General features: G+C 40.4%; 1 protein-coding gene across 1 annotated transcript in view; it reads left to right on the top strand.

The window, feature by feature from the left end:
* LOC124283859 overlaps positions 1-20943 on the top strand; it is a 39373-nt gene that overhangs the window by 3954 nt on the left and 14476 nt on the right. The window contains exons 7-42 of the mRNA XM_046719888.1: positions 5-209; positions 708-860; positions 1046-1397; positions 1898-2204; positions 2509-2635; positions 2743-2979; positions 3073-3282; positions 3452-3723; positions 3867-4026; positions 4142-4363; positions 4630-4780; positions 5243-5526; positions 5683-5880; positions 6019-6154; positions 6278-6324; positions 6519-6642; positions 7807-8036; positions 8838-8990; positions 9120-9291; positions 9646-9900; positions 10113-10333; positions 12688-12793; positions 12972-13088; positions 13278-13410; positions 13688-13862; positions 14030-14306; positions 15509-15578; positions 16116-16265; positions 16513-16727; positions 17033-17265; positions 17474-17627; positions 18744-18922; positions 19128-19265; positions 19367-19532; positions 19719-19872; positions 19955-20076. Coding sequence (XP_046575844.1) covers positions 5-209; positions 708-860; positions 1046-1397; positions 1898-2204; positions 2509-2635; positions 2743-2979; positions 3073-3282; positions 3452-3723; positions 3867-4026; positions 4142-4363; positions 4630-4780; positions 5243-5526; positions 5683-5880; positions 6019-6154; positions 6278-6324; positions 6519-6642; positions 7807-8036; positions 8838-8990; positions 9120-9291; positions 9646-9900; positions 10113-10333; positions 12688-12793; positions 12972-13088; positions 13278-13410; positions 13688-13862; positions 14030-14306; positions 15509-15578; positions 16116-16265; positions 16513-16727; positions 17033-17265; positions 17474-17627; positions 18744-18922; positions 19128-19265; positions 19367-19532; positions 19719-19872; positions 19955-20076 — 6605 coding nt within the window. The remainder of the gene's footprint in view (positions 1-4; positions 210-707; positions 861-1045; positions 1398-1897; positions 2205-2508; positions 2636-2742; positions 2980-3072; positions 3283-3451; positions 3724-3866; positions 4027-4141; positions 4364-4629; positions 4781-5242; positions 5527-5682; positions 5881-6018; positions 6155-6277; positions 6325-6518; positions 6643-7806; positions 8037-8837; positions 8991-9119; positions 9292-9645; positions 9901-10112; positions 10334-12687; positions 12794-12971; positions 13089-13277; positions 13411-13687; positions 13863-14029; positions 14307-15508; positions 15579-16115; positions 16266-16512; positions 16728-17032; positions 17266-17473; positions 17628-18743; positions 18923-19127; positions 19266-19366; positions 19533-19718; positions 19873-19954; positions 20077-20943) is intronic.

Genomic DNA, 20943 nt, shown 5'->3' with positions numbered 1-20943 from the left:
ACAGACTGCAGTTTCAGTTTGTCACCTCAAACGGCGGGTTTGTGAAGATCAAGGACATGGAGAACAACACTGTGCAGACACACTACTATGCTGGTCAGTCGAGGACAGCAACATTGAGAATAGGTATCGACTATGTGAGTCCATATCACTGCATTGCAGCTCGGGGATGTTCTGCTGATATGCTCATTGTTGGCAAGACAAGTAAGCAGGTGAGAATATGGTTTACATAGATGACACATCCATTTTGTTCCACAAGACAGACATACGATATCATTGTAACTAATTGCAGACACCTGAAGATGAGGGTTAGAATTGGTCTTTAACCCATGCTTGTCATAAGAGGCGACAGGCGGGTTCGGGTGGTCAGGCTCGATGACTTCGTTGATGCTTGCCATTGCATCCCAATTGCATACCCCACGTAAATCGATGCTCATGCTGTTGATTACTGGACTTTATTTACAGGCCGCCTCCATACAGCTGGAATACTGCTGAGTGTGGCATTAAACAACAACAAACAAAACTGTTTTAATCCTGATTCTAACAAAGACACAATTTGCAGTTGAAAACAGTTTCAAAACTCTGCAGTGGTGAATTAACAAATGTAGTATCGCCTGGAAAACATGCATTACGCAGTTTGTACAGTAGGTATATGTAGCTGGCATTAAATGACTCGGTATAAGCTGATGTGTTGTCTTCATTGTTTACAGCCATCATTTAACGTTCAGTGGAATGGGTGGAGAGACGACACATCTGGCATACGGTCATTTGAATTCCAAGTATTTGAAATGGAGTTTATCGTCAGTGAAGATGGTCTCAGGATGAAAAATAGAAAACTCATTCAAAGGTTCAATTCCACTCAGGTGAGATGCATGGTAATGAAATAATATATTCAGTTTGATTTTAAGAGCCTTAGTCAATATCTTCGCAAAACACGCTTTTGGTATCTTGATGGAGAGTTGGTCTAGCTACTTCGTTTTAGAATACAATATTACAACAATATTAAATTTTCAAAAAGTGAACATGATTTACATTACTTTTGTGTCAGAACACTGGCAGACTACACCTCAATGACAATGGGATACTCTCAGTGGAGATTACTGCGATTGACAAAGCTGGAAACCTAAAGAGTGCCAGACGAATCATGATCCATGATGGAAAATCCAAAGTAGAGACGACACCAAACACCGTGTTACGTGCGACGTCAGCTGCAGAGATATCTTCATGGGAGTGGCAGTGGACATCGGACTCGGTCACCATCGACTGGAACCATCGCTACATCAACACGCTACACCACAGAAACAAATGGTTGGAGAGGGTATTGCCAGTTCCTAATATTGATGAAGAGTATGATGACCAAGGGTACAGCCGAGGGGTGGATCAGATACCAAATGTACAAGGTTGTGATTTCGAGATCGCCATTTTCTCAAGTCTCTTTTCAGAATATTAAAGTCTGTGTTTTTGTCATATGTTTGAGAAAACGTATGCAAGTACTTTCAACTGTCAAAAGTCCCCCCTGTATTGTCCTAATTTGTAAGAGATATATACTAGTTTAATTTCTTGAGCTTGTGATAATCCAGTTTGTTTTACTGTCCTTCGTTGACAGACGTTTAGTGAATTACATTTACATGTATTTATGATAAAGTTAAAAAATTGTTGTAGTCACGATATGGCTGAAATATTGTCGATGTGACTTTAAATTTTAACTGACTGACTCATTCACTCACTCACTCAAACGTCCTCCTTGTTACCTTTACTGTATTGTTGTTTATATCATTAAAATATGTCTACTAACTCACTCACTCAATGAAACGGCTAATTCACAGATGTCATCTTCATCATAAATGTTGACTGAAGACCAAGCATAAAAAATGTTATCATTGACTAGTTTCCTTCTCAGGAATTGTTGCCGTAAAATATGCTTACAAAGTGGACCACAAGGGAGGAACATCAATAGGAACGGTTCCAGATGACCCCCACTTCAGCAGCCTCTACTTGAACCAGTCCCACACAATCTCGCCCACTCTGGTTGATGGGGACACTCTCCGCTACTGGATCAGGGCTTATGACATCATGGACGAGTATCTGGAGGAGAGAGTGACCGTCCACATTGACACATCACCCCCTATCATTGAGAACCTGTGGCTGACTCGGGAGGACAGGCTCAATGTCAGTGTACACAACGTAGATGAATTTAATCAAATGGTGTAAGTAATGTTGACTGTCAACATTGGGGTATATGGGTATCCTTAGTGGGAATAGAATATCAACCATCACATAGCAAATGCTGAGAGTATTTCAGAATGAATCAGTCTTGAAATTGTTACACTGACATACAACGATCCTGAAGATGCCTTATTTATACACTGTGGCTAACGGTTAACATTACAAACGTCCCCAGCATATATACCAGACCATACCATAAAGTTGTTTTTAAAGCTATCCTTTCCAGGCAACCAGCTGTGTATAAGACAGTTCAACGAACTATATAACCCTCTGTGTAATTTGCAGGATCGAATGGGTGAGTTATGATGACCACAGTGGTCTGGAGACAGTTTCCTGGCGACTATTTGATAATTACACAGGTGAGGATCTCGTCCATGGTGTTGAGCACGTTTCTCCGCAAGGCAAAGTACAGGTAAATACTTTCGTCTCCAGTTTTCAAATACTAGTATTAAGTTGATATCATTAATATGAAATTTAGGAGCACCTTGATATATCTTCTTTTTTTAAAATGGCCTTCAGGACTTGCTGGAATGTGAAAGTGAATACCAGACTAGACCCATGGGCCCTCACTGTTACTGCACTCCTGGAGTTGGATGTTACCATAGACATTTCCAGATCAAGCCCAGGGTTGTATCAGCCAATCTGTCACATGGAGGGATCTTCCATGACAAGGACAAAGGGGTTCATGACTCGGATTACTATCTTGAAGTTACCGTGATGAATCATGCCAAACTGACAACAACTCTAGATTTTAAGGTTTGTAAAACATGTTTGTTAACATACAAATGACGTATTTGAACCCCTTTTAAGTATGTTGTGTCATGCTATTAATCTGTAATATTTGATCAGGTGACCATTGACTCCAGTCCACCGCACACTGGTTCTGTTCACGATGGTCAAAGGGGCCACTCTGAAATTGACTACCAAGACAGTAAGCAGCTCCATGCCCACTGGGAGGGATTCTTTGACAGAGAAAGCGGAGTCAAGTTTTACCAGTACGGATATGCTGATCATTGTCTAGAGATAAGGGATTTCGGCCTTGATTTGTCATCACCCAATGTAAGTATGAAAGAAACTGTTTGTCTCGTAAGAAACATACAACGTTGGAGCACTTTTGTAATAGAAATATATTTCACAATGCAACAATATTGTTTCCATGGAATAGTTAGTCTCTGTCAACAGGTTGCTGAGTATTGTGTAAAATCTAACTTCCACTAATTCCACACAGGTGACCGAGACGTCCTCAACCCACGCTTCGTGGACAGCCCCTTCTGAAGGCAAGTTCTATATCACAGTAGTCGCCTTCAACCGAGCTCTGGACTCATCCCTTCCAGTGTGTTCTGATGGAGTAACCGTGGATAAGACACCACCGTCTCTTGCCCAGATTGCTGTCCTCAACTCCCGCACTACTGAAGGTCTGGTGACGAATGGCGAGGAAGTGTGGCTCGTCACTGCAGACAGGAGGAGGAGTCGGATTGAAGACCCCGATAGTGTTTGCAGGTATGTTATTACAAGGCTTCAACATCAAAACAAAATACAATTAAAATATACATGTTAGAAAACGTTTGAATAAAATTACACGTTTTATTGATCGAATGTTTGTATGTAGTGTACCATGCCAATCTAGAAGTCTATATTTGCAGAATGCGGGCAGCAGTGACAAGCAATCACAGCTTATCTCTACTTCCCCTTCATAAACTTCTGAATGGTTCAACTGTAACCCACAAAGCATTATCCTGCAGTCAGCATCAAGCCTTCATGCTCAGCTCCGTCAATCAGTTTTATATGTCACAGAAACATCACGTGAGTTCTAATCTAAAAAGACAGATTCACCGTACAATCAAGTAGTTTCAATATTCAGTTCGTATATATTACATATATATTGGGTTCATATTACTCTGCGTGATTTCGCCTCCAGCTCTATGTCAACTGGACTAGCAGTGATGCTGAGAGTGGTATTTATGACTATCAGCTGGGACTTATGTCTGATGCATCTCGTGAAGCAGCTCCAGACATCCTTCCCTACACATCCACGCACCACCATCCTCACTATGAAGGATACCACCCACATCTCAGTGAAGGGCAGCAGGTCTATGTAGCAGTAAAGTCTATAAATAAAGCTGCATTACATGTCACTGAGGTACGTCAGATACACGCTTACGTGTGAGATTTCTACAAAATGATGCTTTCTAAATAGAAAGACAAATAACAAGAGTAGTGATAACCTCAAAAGGACATACATATCCATGTGCAAGTCTGATTATATCAACGTAGGTTTGCTCATAAAAACGGAAATGGAGGTGCAAAAATAAACAATGTCACATGGAGTCAGATCAAGATTTTTTTAAGTTTCATGCTGTTTTTCATACAAGGCAGCTGCCAACCTACTCTCTCTTATTTGTGCAGGTCTTGGGTCCTATAACAGTGTACACTCAGGCGCCAGGGTTCACAGCACCAATCACTGTTGGCTTACACGAAAACCACCTTGTCGCCACGTGGACAGCTGGTTCATTCACAGATGTCAGGCATGACTATCTGACCTATGAATTTGCTGTTGGTGCGTATCTGTTGAATGGAGACATCAGAAATTATGCTACATTAGTTTTACTTATCAGAATAGTTTTAGGATTCAAACATGCAGTTGTAGAAAGTATGGTCTATGTGCAAATCTTGAATCATCATTTGATGAGTGTTGGTCAAGTTTCATCCGCCATTATAATCTATGTAGACACCAATATGTAAACATTGGGACTTTCCATTTGACATTAAACTCTAAAATACAGGAATGCAACTAAACACAGAAAATTAACTTCTTTAAGTGACATTTAGACATTGGTATGATGAAGAGGAACACCTTTTTCTGATAGACAACTTCTGTATTGTAACAATGTGCTTGATAACGGTGTTAACATCTACACCGACACGTTGCATCTATTACAATAAAAAATTGTCTATCCACAACAAGTGTTCCTCCTCAGAAACGTATTTTAACAATTGTTGCAATATGTGTTGTCTTCAGGTTCTTCCCCTGGAGGCTCCGACATCTTCCCCTTCCTCCCTCTCCTGTCTGGAGGAGGATGTTCTGTTTCCACGCCACCAGCATGTACGGCTGTCGCCACCAGCGACCTTCACTGGGATCTACATCACGCACAAACCTACTATATATCGGTGAAAGTGACCAACATTGTTGGACTGTGGACAATTGGTGTGTCGGACCCTCATGTCCATGATGTCATACTGTCGTCTCGGGGAGTCGTTTTTGATATCTGTCCACAGAATGAACAAGAACTTTTTGACATAACGGTAAATCAACCTGTGTCATATAGGTTAAATATCTGCACTGTATTTTACACAAAGAGAGAAAATACATTATTTATTTCAGTTGGAAACCACATCAAGACATTCTGTAGTCGCGTCAATGGTTGCTTTTGATATTTTTCGTATCTTGTTTCTTTTCAGGACTTCGTGGATTCCGATCTCCAGTTATCCACCACCACACTGGAAACAAAATGGTTTGGGTTTGACGTTGGCCGGTCTGGGGTCAAGTACCGCGTCTGTATCGGAACAACTCCTGGAATGCAAAACGTCCGAGCCTATGCAGATGTTGAAGAATCCATGTCACACAAGTTTAACAACTTGATACTTAATGTGAACACTGTAAGTGAACATAAACAGACCTGTTATTGGATATCAGATAGCACAGATTACAGGTGACCCGATTTACATAAGACAATATTGTAGTACTTTAAGTTGCAAAATGAGATAGCATGTATTTGTGGTTTGTTCTACTTCTAGGTTTACTATGTGACAGTAAAGGCACGGACACCTGCTGGAGAAGTCAGTCAGTCATCGGACGGGGTCAGGATCATCAGATACAATGAAGATGTAGGTGGCCGTGTCACAGTGAGAGATGGAGACAGATGCTCAAATGGTAGGATGAAATAGTGTATAAAAGCCTGTTTATCTGAACACAATTTGGACCAGATTATTGTTTCTAAGCGACGTAAATGCTTTGATTAGTGAGACTTCAGATGCTATATTATTTTCCATCCAGAACTTCACCGTCAGACAACAAGCAAGACTAGCATGCGGCATGCTCCTGTAAGTATACCAGACCTCCTCCTCTGTAAGTGTGTCACGAGAACCTACCGATGATTCATGCATTTCACATATAATTACATCATTGAATATGAAGTTGTCGGATGACGAAGATTACATACTGTTGCAAATATGTATACGGGCTACTTCTCGTCTATGTTTACTTTTTTATGTTGTATCTTACACTCTGGCATCAGTGTGTTCCTGATCCGATCTACCAAGCGTCCACATCCATGTATGCAGCCTACTGGGAAGTAACTGGTTTCAACATTTCTTACACTGATGTCCAGATATTAATTGAAAGAAAGTTCCCTGGATCAGGTATATAATCTTATCATTACAGACCATAATACACTTTTGTGGTACTAACTTTTATTTTGATATGAGCCATCTGGTAGGGGTCAATTTTAAAGGAGATAATCTGACATAATGTATGATACTGATTGATGTAGGTCTTGTTATAAAATTTTATGTTCAGATAAAAACTGAGAACACTGAAACAACATCTTGTAGCTACGGCAATACAATCTCTGAATTAAGGAAGTCATTTTGGAAATCAAACAAAATGTCGAATTAGTTTGAAAGACTATTTTTCAAACATATTCCTTTCAGATTGTCCAGTATCAGTGTCCTTGTGAACTAGAGCTGTATATCTTGTATATTTGGAACACATCAGTCAGCACTACAAAGTGTGCTAATAGAATATAAGCGACCCCAGATAGTATCGTCCTACTAACTTCAAATGTGGAAGTAACTAATCTTTGTAAAATACAATGTTATGAACTTGAACAAAATCTATCTTAACAGAACTAATGTATTAATGTAATACATTTTTAACATTTTAAAAACAATTACAATGACTTTTAACACAGAGAGAGAGAGAGAGAGAGAGAGAGAGAGAGAGAGAGAGAGAGAGAGAGAGAGAGAGAAGAGAGAGAGAGAGAGAGAGAGAGAGAGAGAGAGAGAAAGAGGGAGTAATCGACAACCACTGTTCTTGATGTAATCTACAGATAGTAACTGCTAACATTAGATCGTAATTTCTCAAAAATAATTATTATTAGAACACAGAGTTGTGAACTTCTCTTGAATCCTAATGGCACTGTTAGCCGATAAAATTTGACTGGCATCTTACTCAAAGTATCTGTGGTCAGTTTCAAAGGTGGTGGTTTGTAAAAATATTTGGAATAATAAACAATAATGATCAACATAAAAGGCAGATACCGAATTCGAATTAACAGGAGATTTAGGATTGCTCATTAGTTCATTACTAATAACCTTGACATGTTTGAGTGCGCTAGATCTTAAAACACAGGTCGACTACTACTAAATATATGGTCACGATAGTGCTCAACAAGTAATAAATATATCACGTAACTTGTTCAAAGATCAGATATAGATCATAATGTACATGCATATACATATCTTGAACATTTCATGCAATTTAACATAAGTCAAATGCCTAAGATACTCACAATCTATCACCAGATGATCTGTGGCAAACTGTTGATGGGTACACAAGTCTAGGAGTCGTTGACAATGCAGTGTTAAGTGGACTTTCTCTGGACCCTGGACACACCTACAGGGCTGCCGTCATGTTCTGTGTCGTGAGAGTCTGCACCAGGCCCGTGCACAGCAATGGTGTGACTGTAGTTCCCCATCCCCCTGTAGCTGGGGGCATCAACATTGCATACTCCGAGAAAGGGATCTCGTCACAAGTGAGCACAGTGGTAGCCAGTCATGTTATGAGGGAATGTCCAGAACTATAGTTTCAGCTATGATAAAAATACATGGATCTTACGGAAAGATGATAGCTCTACCATATATTCCATATAGTCTTGACATACTGGTAACATTGAGGCATGGTGCGCGAGCTTTCTAAGGCGCCAAACTAGCTTCAGGTGCCGGGATCGAGTCCACATGTGACCGGGTGTAAAAACCTTGGAGTCAACTTTGTGTGCAGACTCTTTCAGTGTTGACACAAACCCTAGTGTACAGTACACAACCCTGTGCACTTAAAAGGACCCACGTATCCGTTGGTATATGACCAGATGGTGGCCACATGAATACGTGCAAACACCTAGTCGCGGGGACAGCAACCTGTAGTATAACTTGGACAAAGTTCTGTGACTATGTGTTCCAGTCCACCCAGTTGTTAATGGGTACCTCGTAAGGATGGGAAAAGCCACATTAACTCGGTGCGCCTAGTGGCTGCATTAGTTGTATGCTCCCCAGGGAGTGTTGATAATATAATGTGACATTTGAGATTGACATCCAATGATCGAGGGAAAAACAAAGCGCCTTTGAACACGTGATTTAGATATTAGGGCTATATAAATAAATACATATATATATATTGAGACATTATCGCAATAGGCCACTATGTCCCTATTATAGTGTTTCAACAAACTGATAACCAATTATATCTGAATCATCTTCGATTGTCCTACGTTTCCTGAGTCATAGTATGATGGAACAAAAACTACTAAGTTTTGCACTTTCCTTTGTTCTTTGCATAGCTGGAGGTTGCAATGGATCGTTTCCGCGATCGCGACATACCTGCTACGTCTGAGTCGTATGCTGTGATGGAAAGGTATGAGTGGAGTTTGATCGATCCTGGACTCCTCACTGAGTGGGCACCTGTGGCCAGTCTGACTCATCAGGGAAATCAGGTAAACTGAGGAATACGAAAAGCATTCTTAAACTATCGATCCCATTTATAAAAAAAAACAATCTTGATGGCTGCATAACACGATTCGTCATAATCACATACATACTTTTTGCTTTTGGCAACTGGTCAGGTTTTATTCAAGATCAGCCTCTCCAGACCGCTAGATTTCAGCAAGTGCCGCCGGCTAGCCGTCAGAGGGTACAACAAAGTAGGGCTCTTTACCGTAGTGTCTGCTGATGTCAGAAACTGCTCTGCCTTTGATCCACCTCTGGTGAAGCCTTCACTGGTCATTGACGCCACTGGTTAGATATTTGAAATATTCAATCATTGCATATGACAGTTGTGCATATGCCTCCGTAGGATGTTTTCGGCATCGATATAAAACGTTGTGCTGACTTGATATGTAGACGGGAAAATATATTTTTTCCAAATAAGTTACTAGTATCTTTGAGATTTTGTTACTCTGCATAAATCTTTCCCCCAATGTTTTGATTGCTGCCATCTCATCATTTCTGCTACTAAAAGTCTTCCACGCACGTGTGATTTGTGTATATGGAAGGGATAAAAGTCAGAAGGTGCTTGATCACTGGTTGGATATTTGAAATGTAATGATGCACACATACATGCTTTCCTGCACACTATTTATGCTCTTGCAGGATTAAAGATTGCTGAAGGCATTGGGAGCAATATCATCTTAGAACACAATGCCCTCTGGCCCATGCTGGATGTCGACTATACTCCCTACAAAAACATCCTGTCAGCTGTGTGGCCAAGTCTACGTCACAGGAAGTACAAGTGGGCGGTGGTAGCTGGTAACAAGCTGGATCCTACATCTCACTTCAAACGGCAGAGTCTAATGACTGTCTCTGACCCATGTGCCTTGGCCGATGTCATCAAGTGTGGAGAAACAGGTGAAGTTGTGATGCGCACAGATTATATGTCGCTGATCATGACTTCTTGATCTTTTGGGTGTAGTTCCTTGTTGATACTCCGCATTATAAATGGAGTATATTCGTTTAAATTCAACTGTTTTCTAACTTCACAATTTCAACATTAAAACATTTACTAGTTGACAACCCTTCACGAATAGAGTATTTATATTGTGATTCTGTTCGTTGTCTAGGAATGGAATTTGTCAACATACACTTTGACCAGAAAGAAGAACTTCCCTATGGACAAAGGTTCTACGTTTGCATTCATGCTGATGAGATGGAAGTGACTTATGAGAAGTGGCCAACTGCCTTGGAAGAGGTGAATGCGTGCAGTGACGGTATCACTGTCGACCTCACCCCACCATCTCCAGGCTCGATCAGCATCCCGGGGCTAACGGAAAACATATATCAAGTATGTAAAACACCCTAAAATTTGATAGTCATATATAAACTTAAACGTGGTGAGGTCATTTATACTCTAAGGTAAATGCCACTTTTTGTATGCTTAATGGGTACTTTAAACGACATGTTGGAACATGCAGTGAAACAACTGATTCAATATTCGTTGAGTTTGATTGAAAGAAAACATTGTCAAAAACAGCGAAGAACAAGGGTGCAGAAAGACACCAGCACCGTGTTTGATTCAAATGTCCAAATACAGCTGCCTAGTGCATGTGGAAGACATACTTCCCGTGCATTTCTTTGTATTGGTAACAAACATATGTTTCCTTTGCTATTTCAAGCTATCACTTGACTCATTTTCACAGGTTTTTGGAGACAGGCGCCGCCAGTGTTTCAAGATATACTCTCGATTTTGCGAATATCTGGTGTTATAAGTACAAGATTGTGTTTTGTGAACTCTTGTTTATGGTATAGTGGGAATCTATGTAATGACAGCTATGTACAACTGTTTATCTGCTTGGGTTAGAGCACCAACTGGTTTATCAAAATATGTGTTCATGCAACAAACTGGTATAAATGGTAATTTACAGAAAACTAAAATTATTGTTTTTAGAAACTGTGGCCCTTTCAGGTCATATGAAAAATGGTTTTATGATGGTATCTCTATTGGTGGTGTACCTTTTTATAAATAAATAGGTCTTGTGTTTACCCAAGGTTCAAACATGTTTAGCATCCCAGGCCAATAAGGCAATAATTTCGGTTACTAATTTTCAAAGGAGTGAGTGAGTGAGTTAATATTTATCGTCACATCGGCAATATTTCAGCCATATCGTGTTAAGAACAATTAATGATTATATCATATATCAATAAAATTAGAAATTAAAACCTGTTGACGAAGAACAGTAAAACTACTAGTGTATCACAGCTATCCATTTAAAACTAGTGATGAAATCTAAAATATATTAACTAGAAATGACAAGACAATGTAAAAACAGGCTATAGATTGCCAACAACTGAAGGTAGATCACCATACTAGGGACCAAGGGGACTTACTGTACATTTGCTTCCTGCATGGACCCTAGCTGGATTTACATCATCCCTTGAGCCGTTAGCAGTTAAGACACATTTAGCCATACATTATAAAGACACTTATTCTACGATTAAAAAGGTTGGATAGATTGAAACTGACTTTGAAAATTTTCAAAAGAAATTAGGTAAATAAATTTAAATTATACAGATGTACTTAAGATATCTGATTGTATGAGCCCCACCTATTCTATGCTATTTATCAGGAATTTGGGACACTTGTTACTGCAATACCATTGAATCAGTCCACAATAAATGTTGTAAAAATGCATTAAATGTTGGAAAATCTACAATATGTTTTTAGTGATTGAGTGAGTCAGTATTTCAGCCATATCGTGACTATGCAAGATTTAAATTTTTAAACGTATAAATGAAATAAAAATAAACTTACATACTTACCTGTCTGCGAAGGACAGTAAAATAACTAGGCTATCACAGATTTATACTTGAAACTAGCATATATAACCATAAAATACTATTTCTAAGTTTAATGGTACAATATATAAATGATCTATACATTGCCAACAACTGAAGGTAGATCAGTTGTTATCTTAAGAATGTTTTTTCACTAAATTTAGATGTTGTAAGTTTAAGTTAGAAGTTGAAACTAATAGATGTGAAATGTAAAGAGAGGTATTGCCAATCATGTGAATCCAAGGGTATTTTCTAGTTGAAGATGAATGGCATGTAGTTTATATTTGTGAAACATATTCTGTGTACAGAAGGAAATACATTAAGACATATTTTAGTATTTATCCTACCATTAATAATTTTGGTGCACTGATAAATAGTAATAACAGTGATATAATTATATATGTATGTCTAGTTTTGTTTCGTGTAAATAAGAAAATCTAAATCCGCATTGTGTAAATACATTTGATTAAGTTTGTATGTTGGGCCGGAGGCCTTTTACTGAAATAAACTGTCTGACGTTTGCTTTTAGTAGAGCTTAGTCATGTATGTAAAAAGTACCAAGTTTCGTAACATAACCCTATACTGACGTGGTGGTAGTCAGTTTGAAATAAAGGTTCTGTGTGGAGATGTACATGCTTGCGTCTGTGACGTGGGTATGGTAGGGGGTGGCATACATCGCATCTGTGAATGTGGATACATTTGATCTTCTGATCTAACGCTATAAGAATTTTAACTGGAAGAGACATAATCCTGGCACTATCAGTTGCATTTATACAGGCTGGTATTTTCTTGTTCTTATGTAGTAAACACATGTTTATGATAAAGTGATGATCAATCATCCATGAACTGTCAATATTCTCACAGATCAGCACATCTGAGGTGAGGGTTGAATGGTCTGGATTTACTGATGTGGAGGAGGAAGGATGGAGTTCACATACGAGTGGCATCGCCTTCTATCAAGTTGCATTAGGTAGGACAATGTTGTACACTTAGATGGATGCCTCATAAGTTGGGTAGATGTTGGCTTCTAATGTTTAATGTTCTGAGAACTTAGACACGTTGCAGGACTATTTAACAATCAACAAATTAGTATGTAAATGTAGATTACTGTCTGCACAGCTGAACTTACAAACGGGTTCATGCGACAGGGTCTATACCAGGAGAGGAAGACATCAGAGAGTTCACAAATGCTGGACACGTCCACCACACCACGCTGTCAGGTCTTCAACTACAGGACGGACACGTCGTCTATGCTACTGTCAGAGGTACATGGTCTAGGACAAGTGTTTCAGTTGATATAAAATACAGATTTATCAGGTATGACAATTTACAAAATCCAAATGTACCACTTTTGTAATATACCGAATCATACTAAATTTTACATCATGAAATGTGCTCATTTATGGTTTTGCCACCAGTAAAATGATTTTAAGTTTTATTATATATGTGTACAGCTACCGACTTTGTCAACCACCACTCAACAATATCGTCAGTAGGATTTGTCATAGATTCTACTCCACCTTATCACACAAGAACAAACATACAAGTTGAAGAAAGGTACCTCACATCTCCCGTACTCCCAGTGTGGTATGTATCATAAATGTTTGAATTTGTTAAAACACATGCTTCCTCCTTATTAAATGATTGAAAGAAACATACAGTTTAATTATTCTTTGAAGAACGTATCAATCTGTGTACACAGACTTTTCACATTCCTCTTCAAATGTCTCGCTGACAGCAGTGTAATACTGATATCCAGCCACAATCATATTAGCTTTATGATTGTGGCTGGATATCACTCTTACTCTGGATATTGATAGTGGTCATGACAATTAGCGACGTTTTGTGCTGCGTTGCATTTCAGCTGGGAGGGAGTGTTTGTGGACGAAGAGAGCGGAGTCAAACATTTTGATGTTTATGTTGGAAGTAGACCAGGGCACCAGGACATCTTGGTATTGGGAAGAGTACAGGAACTATGTACAGAGCTTGACCTTTCCCAAACAATGAAAGATGGTCACAGTGTGTATGTTACCGTGAAGGTGAATGTCATTTTGTCATAAAACTTTCATAACACGAGTTTTGATAAAACGATCAAATGAGTTATCAAAGAGCATTGTCTTACAATCCATTGTACATCAATCCAATGCAAGTTCTTCATTTATTAGTGCATGAGAAGTTCATATATGTATTTCCCTCCGCTCTGCAGGCCTACAACAGAGTGAACCTTTCCACATTCATCACGTCACATGCCCTGGAAGTGGATACAACGCCCCCTTCTGTCGGTCACGTGTTTGATGGAAGATCATCAGCTAGTTCAGCAGAGGTGAAGGATGAAGATTACATCACCAGGATGGAAGACATGGGAGCCCATTGGGAGGGGTTTTCTGATCCCCATTCTACCGTTTCTCACTTCTTGGTCAAGGTTGGAACCTGCCCTGGATGTGACGGCGCAGTAGTGGAATTTGCTGCAGGTGCAAGCACAGGTGGGTTAGATTGGGTAACATTGATCATGTACTGCAAATGTAACCAAGAGAGAACAACAGGAAATGACCTACTACGTCTTTGGCAGGAAATAGACATCTGTAGTCACATGTCGGGAAACAGCATAAGTCTCAACCATTTCACTGTGATATATCAAAGCCAGTGCTATTAAGGTAGATTAGATCTGAATATATTGTCACTGAAATCAATGTTTACATGCTTTCTGAATTCCAAAGGACGGGCGCTGCACAACATATACACTGATACCTTATGGTGAGTGTGTGAGTGAGTTTATTTTTTACGCAGCACTTAGCAATATTCCAGTTATATGGCGGCGGTCTGTAAATAATCGAGTCTTGACCAGACAATCCAGTGATCAATAGCATGAGCATCGATCTGCGCAAATGGGAACCGATGACATGTGTCAACCAAGTCAGCGAGCCTGACCACCCAATCCCGTTAGTCGCCTCTTACGACAAGCATGGGTTACTGGTGATCAATATTCTAACCCGGACCTTCACGGGTGATACCTTATGGCGCCTTTGTGAAAACTTTCGTCTTCTTGGAGGCTAGCTTCATATTCATTGGACTGCTGAGAGTCAACAATTCAAACCATTCTCGACATTCTCGACTGTCCACGATTGATGTTAAACCTCAATGAAAGGACCGCAATTACACAGACTGGTGCACCTGACTATGAATATATCGCATATCTCAGTGTAAGTCCCCACATCTAAAGTCCGAGATTAAAACCGGAATGTCTGGTCTATTCCAAATTGAAAATAGCAGTGCGGTGATCTATAAGTTCAATCTCCGTGTCTTATATCAAGCAATAATATTCTGTAGGGGTGAGGTGGGGTTTTTTCGATTGCATATTATGGTACACAAATCGTATTGTGTTTATATTTATTAGAAACAGAAAAAGTTATTTCAGTATCCAAAATAAAGTTATTGAAATCTTGCAAATTCTTGCACAACCTGTTCTCAAGATTCCACACTGATTCGTGAAAAAAAGCCTCCGTGCTCTCATTCCAAACGCGTTTCACTCGTACCAGAAAGGAGATAAAGCTATTTAGGTAACGCTTTAGGCTTTTACCGGTTTACGAGTTTTAAACCACAACCTAAAGGACCGCAAAATTAAAAACAGAATAGCATTATCTCCTAACTGATATAGCAAATTTAAAGAGTGTGTGCTTATTTCCAGATGTAGTCTTCCATCACATTATGTTCGCTGAGGGTGTCAGGTATTACGTGACAGTGACAGCTTGTAACATGTAACATCTGATGGTGTTATCCTGGATCAAAGTGCTCCTGCAGCATGGACGGCACACATCCGAGACTCCCAGTACCAGGCATCCAGGTCCTAGATGCTTAGATTTTAATATCAAGGTTTAACCCTAACCCTGGCAGCGTCATGGACGGCATCCACCAAGACCGAGATTCCCAGTACCAGGCATCCAGGTCCACTCAGACTCCTGCTTACTGATTTTAATATCAAGGTTTAACCCTAACCCTAACCCTGGCTGACGAGACCGAGACACCCAGTACCAGGCATCCAGGTCCACTCATACTCCTGCTTACTGATTTTAATATCAAGGTTTAACCCTAACCCTAACCCTGGCTGACGAGACCGAGACTCCCAGTATCAGGCATCCAGGTCCACTCATACTCCTGCTTAGTGATTTTACTATCACGGTTTAACCCTAACCTTTACCCTGGCACACAAGACCGAGACTCCCAGTACCAGGCATCCAGGTCCACTCATACTCCTGCTTAGTGATTTTACTATCACGGTTTAACCCTCCCACCAGGCATCCAGGTCCCTGGCACACAAGACCGAGACTCCCAGTACCAGGCATCCAGGTCCACTCATACTCCTGCTTAGTGATTTTACTATCACGGTTTAACCCTAACCTTTACCCTGGCACACAAGACCGAGACTCCCAGTACCAGGCATCCAGGTCCACTCATACTCCTGCTTAGTGATTTTACTATCACGGTATCAACGTTTACCTTTTACACTCCCAGTACCAGGCATCCAGGTCCACTCATACTCCTGCTTAGTATTTTACTATCAGGTTTGCCCTAACAACCCTACATACTCCCTCCCAGTATCACCCGGTCCAGACCATTAAACTATGTATTATTAATCAATATCACCCGGAGACCATTACAATACCAAAGTGATTTTTGTGTTTGTGTCACTAGAACGTTCCTGGGCTGCAAGTGGCATGGGTTCCAGGACACAGAGTCAGGTCTGGACCACTATGAGTGGCAGGTGGGGACCACACCAGGAGACAATGACATTCTCTCATCACAGCATGCTGCCCTTAAAGAGGTGGCATTCCTCACACTGAACGCAAGTCAGATGCTACCCATTGGAAACAGGATGTATACAACAGTTAGAGCGTTCAACAAAGCAGGTATAAATGATGTAGAGATGCATTACTCATAATACTAATTTCAACATACAAACAGTCCTTACTCTGTCTTTTACAGCACCAATAGTGATGAATATTCTATCCGAAAACATAAGGCTGAATGTTTTAAATAATTATCACATTCTTCAGGGAATACAGTATTCAAAAATTCTACTAATGCTGTACTACTTTCATAACGACGTCATGTCACCATTGCAAAATGAAGTTTGTCATTGTCGTTTCTCTACACTTAAACATGCGATGAACTTGGTATTGTATGTTGGTATATTATGTGGTTATGACTCTAGGGATGTTCACCACATCAACATCAAATGGCTTCATCATTGACAACAGCGCACCTGAAGTTGTGAAGACCCCTGCTATTGTGGAAGGACAAGGGTCCTTGGTTGCCATGACTCTGATCAGTCGGTCCACTGTGAAGGTCATCTGGGAGGTGAAGGACGATGAGTCTTTCATAGAGAAGCAGTACATCTCAATCTCCTCTCATAGGCTAGGGGAGTTCGATTCTTCCTTGATGGAGGTGAGAGCCAACAGTAAGGTGTTGACAGGGACTATGTAATATCAGTCACTGAAAACAGGAAAGTAACAAAGAATTAGGTGACCCTTTCAATATAAGATTCGATTTGCTTTAATTAATCCATGTGTAACAAGATAATGAACGAGTGCTATTGCATTAAGCTGTCTCAAGTATTTTACAGCCTAACCCAGAAGACACGGTTTGTCTTCAGATACCAGGACCTTTGAGAGAATATACTTTCACACAGCTGAATCTCCATGATGGAAGTCATTACATTGTGAAGGTTATATCATGCAACATGGCTGGTCTCTGTACACAGAGTCAGACTGGAGGCATCTTGGTCGACAGCTCCGTACCAACAACAGGTCGGTAAATATTTACCATAAACATTGACGTGAACATAATTAAAAGATAAAGTTACTCTGTTTTCAATTTTGCGGTCCTTTATCGTTGATTTAAGACTGCTAAATGTAATTTAAATTAAACATTTAGCGGTATTAAATCAACGATAAAGCACCGCAAAATTGAAAAGAGAGTAGCTTTATCTTCATTCTAGCACGACTGATAAGTGTTTTAAAACCGAACTGTTTGACGCGCAAGAACACAAGGCGTGAAGGGGCCTTTTTTCCTGGAAATCGCTTGGAATCGTCCCGTTGAGGGACAGGTTGTGTAATAAACAAAATAAGACATGTTCAACAACATAAATGCTATATTTCAGGAACCAGTATGTTTGTACTTGTAACAAGTAGCATACATAAATATAAAAAATACAGTTTATACAGTGAGCAAATACAATTATTTGATTTTTCTCATGCGAATTATTGATCGCCCCTACTGTATGACAATTGCCTCGCCCCAATTCAAGCCCTGAAGTCGATAAGTTTAGTCGCCGCTAACTTTATTCCCGGAAATAATTGTTGATAACCACCCTACTATTCCCAATTTGGAAAAGACCTGACATGCCACGTTTTATGTGGGATACATGGACAGTGGAAATGGAAGGACTGGGTATTACGGCCGGGACGGAAGCGGTCAGGTTAGGACGTGTGGGCCGAAATGTGTTGTCGACGTCATGCCCGCTAGATCTGGACCCGGTTTGAATATACTGCCGCTTTTGCGCTGCTGACCGATTTTCCAGCTTCGTAGTTTCTTCACTGGGATCAGGGTCAAGAAATTCTTCTTTAAACCATTCGCTTTTTACTTCAAAAACTCCAAAGATGCTGCCGAGGTAGAAATTACCGATGTCCGACATGTTTGTTTACAAACAATAGGGTCAACGCGTTCATTATATTCATACGCGGTGAATCGGTCACTTTATGTAGCGGTCTTAAACTGCCATTTAAGTACGGATTTGATGAGCTCCCAGCCAATCAGAATCGAGTAGCACACAATGTCGTGCTATAATTTCTCTTATATTATGATTTGTATTCTCTTGTAACGAATTACAAGCACATACATCTTATTGAAGCTCACCTTTGCAGGGGTTCTTGCTGTACAAACGGACCATGCTGCCAAATTGTCAAGGACTCAGTCTGGCTGGATGACTTGGACAAGAACCAGTCTTAACCTTGCTTGGCTTGGGTTTGCTGATCTACACTCTGGCATAGATCATTACATAATTACAGTGGGCTCCAGACCATTTGCTGCCGACATAGCACAGGTTTCGTCATTTGTGAAATTGTATCAGGAATTGCACCTTCTGGTAGTTTTCAATGTTTTTTTAGTTCAGGGTTTTGTGGATCTGACTTCGGTTCATATGTCATATCATAATGTACAAGATGTCCAAGAGGTACTTGAGGAATATATGGTTTCAAGGATGTAAATGATATGGTTTACCTTAATGAATTTATCGTGCATGTATCCAGGACCTGCTGGTGAATGTATACCACAACATCAGTGGAGTGGACCTAGAGGATGAGGGAATTGTGCAGACATTCAACATCAGTACCAAGGACTTGTCTTCTACAAATTCTGTATTCGTCACCATGTGGGCAGTAAACGGTGTAAGTACAAGTTGACTTTCCTTCTTACCAGTTGTCATTTACATTTTCGTCCTTCTTTCCTTCCATCTTTCCTTTGTTGTTCAATACCTTTGGTTATTCAGGTAGGCCTCAAGAGCAGCCCCCTCCATTCCAAGCTGGTTCTGGGAGAAGGGGGTGAGCTAGAGTTGGTGAGACGGTGCAGCTCCTACAACTGTGAGGGACACTGTGTCTGTGCTGCCCAGGACAAGACGTGTGACATCAGTCAAGGATGTAAATTCTTGAACAATGGTATGCTTATATATTGTAAGAGGGATGAGAACTATATCACTCACTGACAAAAGACCATGTCTTACTGTGTGACACTACTTTACAGTTTAAACCATGTTTTTTGAGAGATTTAGAATCATGTCCATGCCAGTACTCTCTGTCTCTCTCATTCTCTCTCTGCATCATGTGCAATTTTTTTTATTCTAGGCATCGGGAATTCTTCACTGACGGTTACAGACACCACTGATCTGAAATCTCTTAAATCTCCTACGTTGGAGAATGACATGGACTTCTCTCTCTTTGACTCATTCCTTGCAGCAACATGGACGGTAACCAACACACGATCCACACAGCCCTTGAGGTAGCTATCAACATTTTCTTGAAAACTGTTAATTCCTTTTCTCATGTTTAACATTGATAAAGGCCTTCAATGTTCTTTGCAGGTACGAGTTCAGTGCCGGGCATTCAAGTGGGACATATCCGAGAGGAATATATACGGAAAGTACCGAACGAGTGTGGTTTGATGCAGGAACTTTAATGTCTGCGGTCATAACCCTACCCAAAGGTAAGAGGATAAATGGTGGAGTCGTTTTATATTGTTTAACCTACATATAAACGATTAGGTTTACATTGTTCGTTGTAACTGCATTTTAATGTCCTCACATGCATCTTCTTTGAGTGGCATTTTAGAAGTTGGGAAGTACAATATAGACACGCTTTTTGGATAACAACTTCTTTATTTCGTGAGTGCGACGTTTCGAAACAGATTCGGTACTCGTGAAGAGCAACTTTCTTATGGTGAGTGCTGGGTAACGCTAATAGCTCTTCCCCATTTGTACCGGGACAGAATGTGTCCACAGCACCCCATTGCTGGTCGTAAGTGGCGACCAAATTGTGTCGGTGGAGGACGGTAGGCTGGTGGTTGAGGGAAAAGGAGCCTGGAACTGTGTTCCTATTGCCCAACACACCACTTCGACCCTGACTTCACCTAGACGGGTGGTAGAATGTGCCCGGTTCTATCAATCGGCTGGTAACGCCAGGGCTGTGCATGGTGAGTATTTGGGCAAATATTTCCGTTATTATTTGGTCTTGGCTTTTTCAAATTCCGATGTTCAAATTATTGACCGATTAACTTGCCTAGAGTCCTATGCCAGAAGGCGGTGGCTCATGGGCCAATCTGGCAATATAGACTACTGAATTCTGTGTTTCTCCAGAAACCTGTCAAGGGCGAACCAGCCTGACATTTCTTCCGCTAGATTCAACAGCTCTTCGTCTGACATGACTGAGTGCGACGTTTCCATACAGATTCTTGTCAAACTGACAACGGTACAAGAATCTGTATCAAAACATCACACTCGCAAAATGAAAGAAGTTGTTATCCATAAAGTTTGTCTATCCTCACATGTAATCTTAGTTGTGAAGTTTGTCTTGG

This window comes from Haliotis rubra, unplaced genomic scaffold, assembly GCF_003918875.1.
Source record: "Haliotis rubra isolate DU_JTF1 unplaced genomic scaffold, ASM391887v1 Scf1097, whole genome shotgun sequence".
NCBI lineage: Eukaryota > Metazoa > Mollusca > Gastropoda > Lepetellida > Haliotidae > Haliotis > Haliotis rubra.
Note: the sequence above shows the minus strand (reverse complement) of the source record. Positions and strands in the feature narration are given on the sequence as shown.